Genomic DNA, 17,212 nt, shown 5'->3' with positions numbered 1-17,212 from the left:
TCCCCATAATGGTGGCAAGTGGCTGGGCCAAGCTGGGTTTAGGAAACGACAAATTCAGCCTCCGGTGTCCTGAAGGAAATCCTGTCTGCTCTGACACTGATGCTCTAAGGATGGGCAGAGACTTGAGGCTGGGGAGGACATAGGTCTGGGGAAGGGGAGGCATGGTTCCAAGTAAGCCCCGTCCCTGAAAACATGCAGAGAATAAAGGAAGCAGCCTCTAGCTTTGGGTTCAGGAATGAGGGGAATTGTCCTGTCTCTTTTACCACCTAGGCAGAGGAAGAGTTCAACAAAGCCCAGGTTGTATTTGAAGATCTGAACCAGGAACTACTAGAGGAGCTGCCTGTTCTTTATAATAGGTAATGATTGAGATTCAGGAAAGGGCTGGACCCTCGGGCCAGTGGAGTCCCAGGCCACCTGGCAGCCCAAACATGTCCTCATGAAAAGAGCCCTGGTCCAAGAGTGGGATGTAGCCTCAGCCCTGCTCGTAACTTGCTGTGTGATATTAGGCAAGCCACCTTTCTCTCTCGACCCTGGTTTCTTTGTCTGCAATACAGAGATAACCATCCCTGCCCTACCAGCTTTTCCAGGTTTAAAGATAAGATGCTTCTTGGATAGGAGAGATCTTGGCAAGTAAAGTGCTGTCATCATGCATACTAGGAGTATCTGGTTTTCTGCTCGAGCGTGTATTGTTTTAAACAAGTTTGGTTAGTGAACATCCGGATTCATGTAGAAGATACACCATGGCATGAGTATTTCCATTAATGAAGATGTCTCTGCTTCACAGTAGGTAAAAATGTTTTAGATGTAAATTTTCCACATTGGAAGAGGAATCTGAACAGAAGCTCTATTTGTATCCTATTTCCTTTTCATTGTACAAGATATGCTTTAAGGGACTTCCTGGTGGCGCAGTGGTTAAGAATCCGCCTGCCGATGCAGGGTACGCGGGTTCAAGCCCTGGTCCGGGAAGATCCCACATGCCGTGGAGCAACTAAGCCCGTGTGCCACAACTACTGAGCCTGCGAGCCACAGCTACTGAGCCCGTGTGCCACAACTACTGAAGCCCACGTGCCCTACAGCCTGTGCTCCACGACAAGAGAAACCACCAGAATGAGAAGCCCGCGCACCGCAAAGAAGAGTAGCTCCTGCTCACTGCAACTAGAGAAAGCCCGCGCACAGCAACGAGGGCCCAATGCAGCCAAAAAAAAAAAGAAAAAAGATATGCTTTAAAGCAGTTGTAGTCAGAGTATTTTGTATTGTCACTTTATATTAGTCTATGAATGAGGGAGCCTTTTTAATGACTACATGTATTCTAAAACATTAATTATGTGATTCCTAATTTAAACAGGATTGAAATTTAAGAGTTTCTTTAAATGTAAACTTCCCTCATTCATTTACGGTAGAATTCCATTAATGTACATACAGCTTCATAGAAGTCCAAGTATTGTATACTGAGAAAGAATACTTACTATAATAATTATAATTGTATGGCCTTATATTTATACGGCACTTTAAAAATTCTTCAAAGCACTCTCATATCTACTTCAGAACCTAAAGAGCCTGAATCAGATAACTTCTTTCATAGAAATCTGTTGTACTTTGGTGTCAGCCTAGGCTGGTCGTGTCTCCTCTGGCCTTCCCGCTCCTGAGAGTCAGTTGTACCCCTGGCCTGGCTCTGACGGATGCAGATCCCAGAACGTCCTGAGCCTAGGCCGTGGGGTGCTTTTCTGTGCGGAGCCGGCAGTGGCTTTGGCTTACGCTCCTACCTTGTACTTCAAAGACTTCCTTTACCAACACTTACCTTCACGTGTTTGTTGTTTTGCCTCTTGATAGTCGTATTGGCTGTTATGTGACCATCTTCCAAAACATTTCCAACTTGAGAGACGTCTTCTACAGGGAAATGAGCAAGGTGAGAAACATCCGGCCAATTTAGACATCTAGGAGGGTTTTTCTAATAAATATGAAGGTCGCTCTAATTTACATAACCTCATTAGATATCCATATGGGCATCACAAATTTTTACTTCTTTCTCATGATGAAATAATAGCACTTGATGGACTGTGTTGAACGTATTAAAGCACAACTTTAACTTAAAAAGGATGAATTGTATATTTTAAATGTGAATTATATCTCAATAAAGATGTTAAAAAATACATAGTATAGAAAGCTGAAAGGTCCTATAAGGAGAAATTGATAAATCTTCATAGGAGATTTTAGCAAAGGGAAACCAAATTACTGACAAACTAGCAGAGTGAGGTAAGAGCTAGAAACCTAAATGATCAATAATTATATGGGAAAACCCCCACAAATATAAATAACAAAAAACGCAGAATGAAGTGGTGATAGTGGACGTTCTTGTCTTGTTTCCAGTTTCAGGGGAAAATTTTCAGTGTTTCATTTCTAGGTATGCTGTTTGCTTTAGAATGTTTGTAAATACCCTTCATAAGTTAACAGAAATTCTTCCCTATTTCTAGTGTACTGAGTTTTTGTTTGTTTTGAATACACTGAAGAAAATGAAAAAAAACCCCACATGTTTATGTAATGTCAGAGGGCCCTCTCCATCTCCATTAACAACTGAATAATGGCATCCAAATGGGCTTTAGATGCATAAAAGAGATTAGACTTATGGAAGGAACAGCTGAAGTGGGGAACCAAGTTAAATCTCCATCTTCTGTTGCTGGGGAGCAGAGCGGGCAGTGTTTAGGCACAGGTCAGTTTCTCAGGTAGTTCGTCTTGAATAGGGCCAATCCTATTCAATGACGGGCAGCCACAGAACATGACCTCACAGGGTCACTTCTAGTCCTGCGATTCCAAGACTCTTTGCTGTTAAAATATTAATTATATTCACATCCACATTCACACACGTTCCTCTCCACAGTTTCTTTGGCTAAATAATGATTTGCCTAGTTAATATTACAATGAGTTTTCATTCCCTGGATCACCTGAGAGACGCTAGAACCTCAAATCAACATCAAATACCAGGGACCCAGCCTCGAGAGAGCTGCCAGTCTGATGGAAGAGGCAGAACTTTAGACATAGTAAAGGAAGAAGGGGTAGTGGGACAGGACCCTGGACACTAGTGCAAAGGGATAAGGAATTTTATCAAGGGTAGGAAGGTTTTATTTTGGGGAGAGAAGGGATATGCCAGTCTCAGGTTCCCACGTGGCTAGCATCTCCTTCTCTCTTGCTTACTCCAGCTGAACCACAATCTATACGAGGTGATGAGCAAACTGGAGAAGCAACATTCCGACAAAGTCTTTGTGGTGAAGGGACTCTCAAGGTGAGCCACTTCTGACACTCATTTCTGCTTGGTTTGTCCTGTGTGTGAACACATTCAACACTCTCACCTCCAATCCCAAATCCTGACCTTTCCTTTCTGTTCATGTACATAATATTGTTTTTTGTTGGTGCTACACCCCTATATAAAGTATTTTTACAAAATATTTTAGTGGTAACTAAATGTATAAAGAATAATGCAACAAAGAGTCATATACCCACCACCAAATTTAAGAAATCAACTATTGGGACTTCCCTGGCGGTCCAGTGGTTAAGACTCTGCACTCCCAATGCAGGGGGCACGGGTTCGATCCCTGGTCGGGGAACTAAGATCCTGTATGCCATGTGGTACAGCCAAAAAAAAGAAAAGAAATCAACTATTATATATATATAATTAAATCTCCCAGTGTCCCTTCCCCACTCACTTTCTCTTCCTGTCCCCCACCAAGTGTAACCACTATTTTAAATTTAGTATTTATCATTACCATGCATGTCTTTTTACTTTTATTATATACATATATATGCACACATAGAAAATATTATTTTGCATGGTTTAAAAATTTATTTAAATAGAATTATACTGTATGTGTTCTTTTGCAACTACTTTTGTTTTCTTAGTATTGTTTGTGAGATAACTTATCCTTGTTGCTACATGTTGCCAGCTCTGATCTTTCCTTTTCTTAATTGTTATGGATGCTGTTGTATGGCTAGTTCACAGTTTATTTCTCTGAACTGCTAGTGGACATTTGGGTTGTCTTATAGTTTTATGCTGTTACAAATAATGCAGTGAATGCGTTTCACATTTCTCCTTGTGAATATTATCAAGAGTTTCTTCAGGATGCATACTGGGAGTCGAATTGCTGAGTCATAGGGTCTGTGCATTCGGGTTTCTTCAGCCTTACTAGATATTACCATTGCCAGATTGCTCTCCACAGTGATTGTTCCAATTTACAACTCACCGGAAGTGAATAAAAGCCCTCATTGCTCCATATTCTTGCTACATGCGACATTGTCAGACTTCTTAATTTTTCTAAGGTGATGGGTATGAAATGGAATTTTTGCAGTTTTAATTACGTCTCCACAATGGCTGGTTAGCTTGAACATCTTTTCGTGTTAGTGGCCTTTTAAGGTTCCTTTTGTGTGACTTTCATGTTTATCCTTCACATTTTTCATTTGGATTGTTTACCCTTTTTAAAAAACTGATTTACGTGAGATGGGGTTTTTTGTATATTCTGAATATTAATCCTTTAATGGTATATCCTGCAAATATCTTTTCTTTCTTCTTTTTTTTTTTTTTAAATATTTATTTATTTCAGCTGCTCCGGGTCTTAGTTGCGGCATGTGGGATCTTCATTGCAGCATGAGGGCTTTTAGTTGCGGCATGCGAGCTCTTAGTTGCTGCATGTGGACTTCTTAGTTGTGGCATGCATGTGGGATCTAATTCCCCAACCAGGGATCGAACCCGGGTCCCCTGCACTGGGAGCGTGGAGTCCTACCCACTGGACCACCAGGGAAATCCCGCAAATATCTTTTCTTAACCTGTTATGGCTTGCTTTTCTGTGTGTGTGTATGTGGTGTGTCTGTTGCCTTCATGCATTCTTTATACTGGTAAATGTAAGCAATTCACTGGTCCCTCAGAATGTGATCATTTTCTTATTCTGATGCCTTTGTTTAAGAAGTTTTATTAAGTTCCTTCTATACACAAGGTTTTATGCTGAGAGTTAGGCATCTAAGGACATAGGTGACTTGTCTTTCTCCTGAAGTGATTTACAAAAGTTGGAAGGGGGACTTCCCTGGTGGTGCAGTGGTTAAGAATCCGCCTGCCAATGCAGGGGACACGGGTTCGATCCCAGGTCCAGGAACTTCCCACGTGCCATGGAGCAACTAAGCCTGCGAGCCACAACTACTGAAGCCCACGTGCTGCAACTACTGAAGCCCGTGCGCCTAGAGCCCGTGCTCTGCAGCAAGAGAAGCCACCGCATTGAGAAGCCCGTGCACTGCAATGAAGAGTGGCCCCCACTTGCCGCAGCTTAAGAAAGCCTGTGCTCAGCAACAAAGACCCAACGCAGCCAAAAATAAATAAATAAAATTAAAAAAAAAAGTTGGAAGGACATAAAATGTGCCTAAGGAAACAAAGAACAATATAAGATTGCACATACTAAGGGCCTGAGGAAACCAGTAGGAATTCAAAGAGTTAAGTAATTGCAGTGTGCAGATAGATGGTCAGGGAAGGCTTTGAGGAGGTGGTGAAACTGAGCTTGAGATTTGCAGGAAGAATGGGAGTCTCAGTTTGTTGTTTCTATTCCTCATTTAGCAGTTAGTTACAGACTGTTAAAAAGAATCACTAACAGGCCAATATAGACTTCCCTTTTACTCCCAAAACTCTTTTTCTCCTCTTCCCTGCATTGAAAACCAGAGTTCTCTCTAAGTGTCCATTCATCTGAAACTTACCATCATTTACACCAAGATGTCCCAGAACCTTTTAGGGAAATCTGGTCTTTTCTTGCTACATCCTGGGCCTTCTAAACCTGCTGACCCATAGAATGCTAGTGCTAGAAAGAACCTTATAGCACTTAGCTTAGCTTATGTCAGAAACTCCCACAGGGCTGGAACTAAGTTTTTCTCTTTCTCTTCCTGTCACCGTCTCCCATTCTTGAACCCAGGACACAGCACATAGTTGGTATATGTCAAGTAAATATTTGTGAGTTGCTTAATCAGTTAGTGGATGGTACATGGGAGGCCCTTAAGGAGATGAGTAGGAGTCAAGCTCATGTTGCTGTAGGAGCACTCAGCACAGTATCCAGCATACTCGATAAATGTTATAGTCAGTTTTCATTGTTCGTGGTAGTTTTTTTTTTTTTTTTTTTTTTGCGGTACGCGGGCCTCTCACTGTTGTGGCCTCTCCCGTTGCGGAGCACAGGCTCGGGACGCGCAGGCTCAGCGGCCATGGCTCACGGGCCCAGCCGCTCCGCGGCATGTGGGATCTTCCCAGACCGGGGCACGAACCCGTGTCCCCTGCATCAGCAGGCAGACTCTCAACCACTGCACCACCAGGGAAGCCACGTTCATGGTAGTTTTGTTCTAAGTCACCATGAGCACTGAATTAGTGAATACTGAACCATTGCTCCTAGGGGAAACACAGGGTTAGTTTCCTGTGAGCCCCTGGTCCTAACATTGTCATCAGTCGATCAATACATAACCTTTCTTGTGTGTGTTTTTGTTTAAATACACCTCATTTAGTACATATTGTTGATTCATTCCTATTGAACTCACAGCCACCAGCACTATGCCTGAATGACGCTTATCTAACATGTATTTTCTCTGTAAGGCACATCACAGACTTTCTCCTCTCAAACAGCACTTTAGCACTATACTTGGAGGCCATTTTAAGCAGCAAAATCACCAACAAAAAGCACAACAAAAAACCTGGCAAACAGGACATATTTACAGTAAGAGAGCTAAAACAGGAAGGCAGAGGCTCGCCTTGTTAGACCTCAGCTGGGAAAGTACTGGTCAGGCACTCATTCTTCACAGCTGGCACATGTCTGTGAATGACCGCAAAAGAACCATGAGTGTTGATTTTGAGGTTATAAATAAATTTCAGGGGGTAAGTGCATTTGCAAATACAGAATCCATGAGGATCAACGGTATATCACTTGTGAATCTTTTCCCCAAAATACTTTGTTAATATATTGCTGAGTTTTTTTCCAGTTTCTTTTTCTTTATATATTTTTAGATAATCAAGATCATGATATGGATAAAATTTTATAGCCTTTTTCCAATTCACTTTGTAATATAAGCGTTACTACAAATTATACAGACTTTCCAATACCATTTTAAATTGCTTTATTCTGTTTTATTATTATGTGAATGTATCATTATTTATTTGGGGATTTAGGTTACTTCCAGTTTTTAGCTCTTCTGAATCTAAATGCCCTTCCTTTTTTAGCAGCAGCAGACGCTCTCTAGTCATCTCTCCCCCAGTTCGAACATCTACAGTCTCCAGCCCTCTTACCTCACCTACCAGTCCCTCTGCGCTTTCCTTGAAGAGTGAGAAGGACTCCACCTCAGCAAGTGAGGAAGAGCTGGCATCTGATCCAGCCCAGGGAGAAGACAACTCCGAGATTAAAAAAGAGCCCTTAACAGACAAGGAAATAGAGGAGGAGGCTGAAGCAAGCTCCTCTGAGGAGGAAGAGCCTCTGCTAGCTTTCAACGGCCCCTCCCAGCCCCAGCCCTCACCCACCGCTGAGGGTGGAGAGTCCCAGGAGGAAATTCTCCCTTGCTCCCCAGCTCCATCACCAGGCAGAGCTCTGATCCCTTCAGAGCAGGCCGCACCTTTCCCAGAAGTAGTCCTCCGAACCCGCACCTCAAGCGAAGGATCTGAACAGCCAAAGAGAGCCTCTGTGCAGAGGGCCTCAGCACCGCCCGGTAGGCCTCCTCCACCCAGAGCCACTCCCAGCCCCAGGTCCTCCTTAGGGAACATGCCCTCCAGCCCTCCAGCCTCTGAACCGAGTTCACCCACCAGCCCTAGGGCCTCCTTGGGGGCTGAGACTCCAAGTCCTAGGGCCTCCTTAGAGGCCTCTCCTGATCCACAGCCACCAGAGAAGCCGGCAAGAACTCCTGAGGTCGGAGAGAAGGAAAACACCGATAATCTGAACCCAGAAGAGCTTCGTACTGCCCCAGCCTTGATGATCTGTCAGGTGAGAATGGATCTGGCTGAGTCTTTATTCCCTTTTATAACCTCCATGTGGATGATTTTTACTATGGTCAGGTTGCCCCACAGTAGATAAGACTTTATGTCATTATATTACAGTTTCAAGGATACTCTTGGACACCTTTTTTGGTTCTGGGGATTGCACATCTTCATAGCAACTAATTTAGCGACCTGTACTCCCAGGGTAATTGACTGCTGCAAAGGGCTTATCTCTAATATAAGAAGATTTTTACTAATTTTATTTCTTTTGCTCCAATTTCTGGGAGTTCCCAACTGGATCCTGATCTTTCCTTTTTTAATGTGGGAGAGGGAGGAAGGTCTCACTTCACTTTGTCATACTTGTGATTATGGTGAATAGACCCCAAGCAAAATGGCATCAGCAAATTTCCAAGGTATATCTTGTTTGATGAGAGAAGCCTAGAAGAAGGAACTCACAAAGGGAAGGTAAAGCAAAAGGGATGGTCTTTTGAAAGGTGAAAATATGGATGAGAAAAGGATTCTGTTAAAATAGAGACACAGACCCTCTGGAGAGCAACCAATTCCGTGAAGGATCTGGAAATCAAGTCATATTCTATTCAGATTACATGGAAGTCTGTCATATAGAGGAGAGATCTGACTTGTTCTGTAAGACTCCTGAGGACAGAAAAAGGCCCTGCGTGTAAAGTGTTTTTGTTTTTTTAAGTACATTTTGGATCAATATAAGAGGAACTTTCAGCAGTTAGCTCTAAGAAGTGGTATGGGAAAACATTTTTTTTAATACAGAGGAAAGGGGGCACAAGGGGCATCCAAAAACCAAAATGGGCTGGGCCACCTTGAAAACTAGTTCCCCTTCCTTGATGTTAAAAGCTAAGGCTATATGGTTCCCTGTCAGGTGCATTATAGAGAGGATTATGGGGCAGCATCTGACTAGGTGGCACCCAGATTCATTCATTCATTCCACAATCACTCATTAAACCCCTACTATGTGCCAGGCACTTTTCTAGGAAGTGGGGTATTACAGTGAACAAACCACAAAATTCTCTGCCTTCCAGCTGCTTACATTCTAGTGGAGGGGGAGATAGACAAGAAACAGAATAAGTAAGTAAAATTACAGTTTAGTGGTGATATGAGTTAGGGAGAAAAATTAAGCAGGGCGAGGCATAGGGAGTGGGGGCTGAATTGCAGCTTTAAACAGAGCGGTCAGAGAAGGTGACATCTGGGCAATGAAGGAGGCCAGGGCATGAACCATGTGGATATCTGGGAGTGTGAGATGTCTGGTTACCCCTCAGATCATACCACCCTACTACTGAATATGCCTACCTGAAGGTTGACCAGGCTGTCTCGGGAGCCTCCTGCTGTCTGAGAGGAATTAACATGGACAGAGGGAACAAGGGTGTGATGTCTTGCAAGGCAAGGAAGGTAGAAGACAAGAGGACAATAGACTTATCTCAGTTGACTCCCCTGAGATACTAAAATCTGAGTCATCAACAGTATTATGCCCCCAGTCTTGATTCACGTGAGGTACTGAAGGTCCTAACAGAGCATAATATAAAACCTTCCCTTGTCTGGTTTCCGGTCTGAGGTAGCTACACCGAGTGAGAGATATGCAGGGCATGTGGGTAGTGAATAAGCCCAAGATAAATGTGGGACTTTGCGTAGATGAAGAGTATAGCCACTTCTCCACTGAAAAGAGCAGCTCAACTCCATGGAAAATCCAAAATTAATTTAAATTTGACTAATATGTTATATGATTTTAGTATAGAGACAACAATCGAATGACACGTTAGGCTCAGGTGAATAATAAAACAAGTTTGCATTCTTGGAGTAATTTTACTGAAGGGATTATGGGAACCAAGATGCTGTCTATTTGGAGGAACAGGCTAGTAACACTGTCCTCCTTGGAAATGAGGTACAGGACACAACTTCCTTCCCCTGAGGTTACCTCCTTATTTTTTTTGCGTTACGTGGTCGTCTCACTGTTGTGGCCTCTCCCGTTGCGGAGCCCAGGCTCCGGACGCGCAGGCTCAGCGGCCATGGCTCACGGGCCCAGCCGCTCCGCGGCATGTGGGATCTTCCCGGACAGGGGCACGAACCCGGGTCCCCTGCATCGGCAGGCGGACTCTCAACCACTGCGCCACCAGGGAAGCCCTACCTCCTTATATTTGAGATTTACTCGCAGCCTCTCCTGTGGGATTGCGTTGGTCACTGGCTAAGGAGACATCTTTTTCCTATGGAATTAAGCAATAGAGCATCTTAGATCCTAGTGTATCAGTATTATCAATCCTCTGAAGCCTGTTTCCTATAAGATTTGTTCATCTCCCTCACAGATGCATCATAAATCATATTTTCTGTCAAGCAGAATTATGGACATACCACATATAAAAACGGGTAAATAAAAAGATAACTGTGACAAAAAATAAAAAAAAATGTTGGGGCTTCCCTGGTGGCGCAGTGGTTGAGAGTCTGCCTGCCGATGCAGGGGACACGGGTTCGTGCCCCGGTCTGGGAAGATCCCACATGCCGCGGAGCGGCTGGGCCCGTGAGCCATGGACGCTGAGCCTGCGCGTCCGGAGCCTGTGCTCCGCAATGGGAGAGGCCACAACAGTGAGAGGCCCGCGTACCGCAAAAAAAAAAGATAACTGTGAGAAAATCTGTTCTTGCTCAGCATTTGACTCACCTGAGAGAAAATGAAGATTTTGATAACCTTCTTGGAGGTATTAGTAGTATTACCTTTGAGGTAGTTCATGGCCTAGAATCAGCAGAGGGAGTACGAAGAAGGAAATTTTCCTGAAAGGAGAAATCACAGAATTTCAAGTGGCTGTCATACTGTTAGAAATCGGTTCTACTTTAAAAGGGTGAATTTTATAGTGTGTTAAATAAATGTCTTTTTGAAAAAGTTCATTCTAAACCTTAGAGTGCCAAGGTCTTCCCCTGGCTTAGTAGTTACTAAACACGGCTTTTTCCACACCTTGGGCTCCCATCTCAGAACCTAGACCTTTTCCCAAGGAAACCATCCTCCCACTTGCCTCTCCTAACTGCTCTGGGTTAGGATCATCTGAGTGTGAGAACTGCCATGTATTCTTGAGGAGGATTAGCCTAAAAGTGATAGGTCGTGGTTTTAAGACCTATATTTATACACTTACAGAGTCTCACCTAGCTATATGTATAGATGCCATGTCACACAAATCATGGAAACAACTCTGGAATCTGAAGACCTGGCTTCCTGTCCCAGCAAGTCATTTCACCCTTCAAATCTTGGTTTACTGATATGAGGGAGGATGGCAGTAAAGCCTTCCCTGTTGCTTTCAGGCTGTAGTGAAACAACATTGTATGATTGCCTTTAGTATTATCTATGACCCTTATGAAGTGTAAGGCACAAAAGACCCTTCTAAGCTGAGAGGCTGGGAGGTTGAGACACGTCTCACTGGCAGAACTCTTCTTTTTGTAGAACCAAGGTCTTCAGCTTCATGTCTCTGCGGTTCCAGAAGAGAGCAGCGTCATAGCACCCGAGCCTCAAGAAGAGGTAAGGAGCCCAGATATGCAGACAACAGGAGGGGTGGTGAGACTGGGATTGCGGATGGACAGATGCTTGGCTACAGGCTGGCATCCTCGCTGTGGGCTGTGAGGGGAACCCAGCAGTGAACAGTATCCTTAGGGAAAAGTCAAGCAGGTGGGAGCCAGAAGAACCAAGAGTGACCGCACTTTGTGGTTCCTTTGTGCCCATTTCCCAACTGGCTTTGAACCTCCTGACCTCTTCCCATAGCCCTATCTCCTAAGAATTTATTTAGTTATACCTGAATTTACTTCAAAAAGGAGTTAAGAGCTACAAAAGGCATACAAAAAGTAAATACATACAGGCACCCACATGAAATGTAGTGAAGTAACTCAGAAGTGTATTAGTGAGAGTGACTAATAAATGACTAAATAAAATGGAGCCATGACCTGGGCAAGTACAAATGTGCATTCTATAAAATAGACTTCCTAAGGATGGACCACAAAATTGGCTCCAGACTAACATCCAAGAAGAAGAGGAAAAACCTGATCAGTTCACACAATTTATGACGCCCATTCCTTAGGAGAACAACTCCTGCTACTAAGATGAAAAGGAAATCTGTTCTGCGAATCCTCATAAAGAGATGGTGAATGACAGAATGAACAGTATCTGCAACAAGTCTTTACAATAATCCTAACAGCCAGTTTCACATTGCCCCCACCTCCATACAGGCCAGTGCATGACATGAAATATAATTCAGGACAAGAAAATGGAGTTTTCACACACACACCCCCCCTTATTAATTGGTTAGTGGGAGGGTAGGTCAGCATCTAATGCAATCATGTTTCCTTTCTAGGTGTCTACCATTCAAAATGCACAACTCTGAAGAGGAACTGCCAAGACGTCCCCACACACACCTCCCCAGAAAGGCCCCTCAGCTAGAGGATATAAGTCAGAGGGACTTAAGATCCGGCATTCATTTCTGGTTTCTCAAACTATGAATGCTGGCGGTCTCTAAAGACCTAGCATTAATGGAAGCTGAGGAGCAGACTTAGGGGAGGCAGGGAGGCAGTCTTGGGAGAAGAGACTGTTAGACTTGGAATATTTAACTCAGGTTTTAGCATTGTTAGAATAATAAGACTTTATATACTAATGAAGTGGGGCTAAAATGACTATAAAAAGCAAAAGCATCTGTAGACATAGACATTTGTCCACCCACAGGCATATAACCACACATACTCAGAGAATAGTGAACAGATCTTTTTTTTTTTTTTTTGCGGTACGCGGGCCTCTCACTGTTGTAGCCTCTCCCGTTGCGGAGCACAGGCTCCGCACGCGCAGGCTCAGCGGCCATGGCTCACTGGCCCAGCCGCTCCGCGGCATGTGGGATCTTCCCAGACTGGGGCACGAACCCGTGTCCCCTGCATCGGCAGGCGGACTCTCAACCACTGCGCCATCAGGGAAGCCCGTGAACAGATCTTTGATTTACCACTCATTTTGCAAGACTTAAAACCAAAAGAACCTATTTTCAGATTGTTAAATAAAGTATTATTCTGATGATGTATGGATTTTTTGTTTGACACAGGAAGTTGTTCCAGCCCAGCAAACTATTCTTCACTTAGGCAAGGTTATTGACTCTACCCCAGGTTCAGAAAGCTTTATTCACATCCCTGACCCCCAGCTCACCCTGCCTCCTGGCTAGAACTCTTTGATGATGCCAGGGGCCACAGGCTCCTCTCCTCAATCTAGATGCTTTATTGCCTGACCCCGCCCCCGCCCTTTGGTTAATAAGCAAATATTCTTGGAAAGGGTTTATATTTTAGAGCTGTATCTAGTGCCTACAGTTTGGTACTCAGTGTAAATAAGGATCTGAGCAGGATGGAAGAAGAAAGAGAACTCCAAGTGAAGGGAAAGGATATATGGTATAGATACAAAGTATAATGGAAATGGTATGGAAGTTCGAGTCAGAAGTCTTGGATTCAAGTCCTATCGTGTGCTTCTGTGAAAAGATTAAAAACTAACTTTGAAGTCCTGCCACCCTGATAAACATGCACACATATGCAAGCACTCACTCATCCATCTTTGCTTTTGTTTCTGGGGGTGATGGATGATGTCACTGTTGATTCAGTCATTCAGCAAGAATGTATTGAGTGCTCTGCCAAGCACTGTACTAGGTACTAGAGAAATAATGATGAGGAGAAAAAGAACGTTATAGAGACAGAATACTGAGCAGGGAGCAGACAGGCTGGATTTAGCAATGAGTGAGAGGAGACGTGATGAAGACTGAAGTTTTAAGGAATTATTCTAGGTTAGGCGAGAGAGACTAGAATTTGGTGCCATTTCCTGAAGTGGTGACTGTAGGAGGAAGTGCATTATATGTGAGTTTTCTCGTTGCAACCACCAAACTGACACAGTTAAGCAGTAAAGGATACGTTCGAAGGATACTACGCAGCTCATAGAACTGAAAACAACCAGGCTGCAAGAAAGAACCCTCGGATGTCTGTAGCAGGAACATGTGGACTGCCCCTCCAGGCAGCTGTCATTGGAAGACTCAGCTTCAGCTGCCTCCTGCCACTGTGTCCTTTCCAGATGCAGATTCCCTGGAGAAAGAATCTGACTGGCCCAGTTTGGGGGGAGGCATGTTAGGGTCTACAGTGACAGGAAGACCAGTGGTGGTGGTGGTGATATGGGGTGGGAGTAGGGAGGGGGGATTACGAAGAAGCACAAGGAAGCTTTTGGGGTGATAGAAATGTTCCTAATTTTGATTATGGTGATAGTTTAATGTGTATACCTGTGTCAAAACTGATCAAATTGTACCCTTTATGGGCAGTTTATTGGGTGTCCCATACAAACATTGACACGAAGAGCTTGAGAACTTGCATGACTTTTCAGTAGACATGTCCCTTAGGGAGCTGGTAATGCATATTTGTATTTAGGAGTCATTTTTCTAAGATCTAATCCTATTACTCTTCCATTTAAAAACTTTCAAAGGATCTCTACTGCTGTAATGGAGAGGAGGTTGCATATCCCCCTATAAAAGCCCTACTGCCTGTATTTTAATTCCTCTCCTAGAAGGCATCCCACTCCCGTGGCACTCAGTTACTGCTGGCAGTGATACTCAGAGCTAATGGAAGGGTCGGGGATATGCTAGGGATGCAGGCTCCTGGCTGTCCAAGGTCCTCCAGGACCTGCTTAGAGTACCCCTCCCAAGGCAAAACCCAGTTCAGGCCTTTTCTTTACCAGGCTTTCCCTGGCCCTCATCTCCTAGGAAACTGATCCTCTTTGGAGAGTGTGCCAGAGAGTACTTCTGGGGACTTATGGTCTGGTGGTGCGGAGATAAGCACTCAAGGTAACTGCTACAAAAGAGGCACAAATGAAGTGGAAAATTTGACTAAACTGTGAGACTGACACTTCATTTGCATATGGCCCTACTGGAGGCTCCAGGAAGATAGGGAAAAGGGCCAGTAAGCTGGGCATGAGTAATAATTTTGCTTATCTAGGGTAGATAGTCCCAGCTAGGGACCAGATTGTTTAATTTACAAAATAGTAAAGTTGTGGTTGGTCCAATGGTAGTGCATTAACAGAACTTATTAGACTAGGACTTAGAAGACTGCCATCCTGGCAGCAGTGCAAGACTGGGCTGAAAGATGATAAAATTGGGCAGAGATGAATATCTCTTATCCCCTGCCCTGAGGCCCCTGGAGGTCTGTTAACACAAGGATGGCTGTTCCAGTTTCTGAAGTTTAGCATTTAATCTTTGGAGAACACTGGTAGCTCACCACCACTTGAGGCTTCATCCATCATCTCCCTGTATGCATCTCAATCTAGAATTAATTGCAGGAACATCACCCAGTCCCTGCCTTCCAGCAATGTGAAGGACAGTACTGACCGACTAGGTAAGATATCCAGAGAGTACTAGGGACAGCGCACATCCAGGATATATGGGACGCTCCAAAGAGCGAGTACATGCTGCTTACAGTATTGCTTATTTTATGCTAAGTTGGGTGCTGAGCATGTACGTATTGGATCCTGTTTTTCTGCATGTTCACACTTTCAAAATCAGTAGCATGTGCCTACAGGGTTAAAATCATGTACCAGCAAAACTTTTAAGGTTACATTTTAAACAAAAAAGATGCTTGTGAGAGACTATTAGCCGTCAAATTAAATTGTAAAAGTAACACAGCAAATCAGTATTCAGTTGGGCTGGATGGCCTACGAGAGTCTGTGGTTCTTAACAATCTTCAGACATAAAGGAATATGCCACGCGGGAGACTGACCCAGATAACAAGAAAAATCTCAACTTTTCTTGGAATTCATGGGCAGCTTGTCAATAAATGCAAGCAGTGGTCCACCTTTGCAACTTAACCGTTAGGATTTGAATTCCCTTTTCTCTTGGGTATTCTTTTATCTGAGGACTGGCCAGCCTTACCTTTTTATTAACTTACATCCACCTTGCCTACGTGTTACTTTCTTTGCCTTTCTTGGTTGGATTGGTAGTTTTCCCACACGTGGGCTTTCTTCTTCCTCACTGATAACTGCTATGCCTTTCAAAATATATTCAAGTAAATGAATTTAGTTAATTTACTCTGTTTTTTCTGTTATTTTTTTTCCAACCACATAACATCTTTAGGAATGAAAGCAACTATGCTTTCTTTCTTTTCTTTCTTTCCTTCCTTCCTTCCTCCCTTCCTCCCTCCCTCCCTTCTTTTCTATCTTTCTTTCTTTGCTTTTTTTCTCACCCTGTGCCCCCATTCTCTGAGACTCTTTGTCTTTGTCTCCCAAATGAACATGCACAATTCCTGTCTCTATCGATCTATATAAATATTGATTCCCAAACCTAGAGACTGCCTCCCAGGAATAAGAAGCAGGGAAGTCTGTATCACTGGGAGGGAAGACAGAATAACCACAAGAGTTCTAACCCTAAACAGGAAGCCAAGATAACATTTACTGAGCACTTACTGTGTGCCAGGTAAGTTTCTAATGCTTTAAATGTATCAATATTAACTCATTCCATCCCCACAGTAGATACTGCCCCAGATAAATGAAACAAAACTAAGATCACACAGCAGAGCAGGTTCCAGAACCTGTGTTTATACTTTACATCCTTACTCATTGAGTTCCTCATTAATTTGGGAACGTTTCCTGCCAGAAAGAAGCGAGTCAGGAGGTGACTAAAGTATGGCATTAATTAGTAGTTAAACTGATGTGCTTCCCAGGTGCTAGAACCACGCTATGAAATGGCATGATTTTTCAGTCCCCCATTTCAGGGATGAGGGAACGGCTTTTAGAGATGTTAAGTAATTTGCCCAAAGTCACACAGCTAAGAAGCGGCGGGGCTGGGACTGTTTGAGTCCGAAGTCCACAACGCTCTTAACCTCTACACTACACTGCCTCAGATGAATTCGGGCAAGGAAGATCCGAATGGGGCAACGTTCCTCTCCCCACCTCACACCCCGCTCCCTGGCCCGGGGTGTGCCCACTAAGTTAGCTTATGTTCCAAGCTTCTGGATACAGACCTATTTACGTAAGTGATATGCAAACGCAAGTAAATGTAATTTTCCACATTTGCTGAAAATTCAAATAACGTCGATGGCGGGGAAAGCGGACAGATCCCATTAGCTCCGGGCTCACTCTGATCCCGTGCCCTCCGGTGCCTCGAGGCAGGCGGGGGAGGAAGCGGCTCCGGATGGAGAGTAAAGTGACAATCGGAGAAGGAAAAGCAGCCTTTCCTCCCGGGGGAGCTGAGGCGGCCC

At 43.9% G+C, this 17,212-nt stretch overlaps 1 protein-coding gene across 1 annotated transcript in view; it reads left to right on the top strand.

The window, feature by feature from the left end:
* Nucleotides 1-12,928, top strand: part of BIN2 (bridging integrator 2) — a 33,460-nt gene extending 20,532 nt beyond the window's left edge. The window contains exons 7-12 of the mRNA XM_082664980.1: nucleotides 271-356; nucleotides 1,831-1,906; nucleotides 3,195-3,277; nucleotides 7,223-7,973; nucleotides 11,415-11,489; nucleotides 12,316-12,928. Of these exons, the coding sequence (XP_082521106.1) occupies nucleotides 271-356; nucleotides 1,831-1,906; nucleotides 3,195-3,277; nucleotides 7,223-7,973; nucleotides 11,415-11,489; nucleotides 12,316-12,345 (1,101 nt within the window). The 3' untranslated portion in view covers nucleotides 12,346-12,928. The remainder of the gene's footprint in view (nucleotides 1-270; nucleotides 357-1,830; nucleotides 1,907-3,194; nucleotides 3,278-7,222; nucleotides 7,974-11,414; nucleotides 11,490-12,315) is intronic.
* Nucleotides 12,929-17,212: the final 4,284 nt, after the last annotated feature.

This window comes from Grampus griseus (assembly GCF_964374135.1).
Source record: "Grampus griseus genome assembly, chromosome: 11".
NCBI lineage: Eukaryota > Metazoa > Chordata > Mammalia > Artiodactyla > Delphinidae > Grampus > Grampus griseus.
The sequence above is the reverse complement of the archived record's forward strand: the minus strand, read 5'-3'. Positions and strand labels throughout refer to the sequence as shown.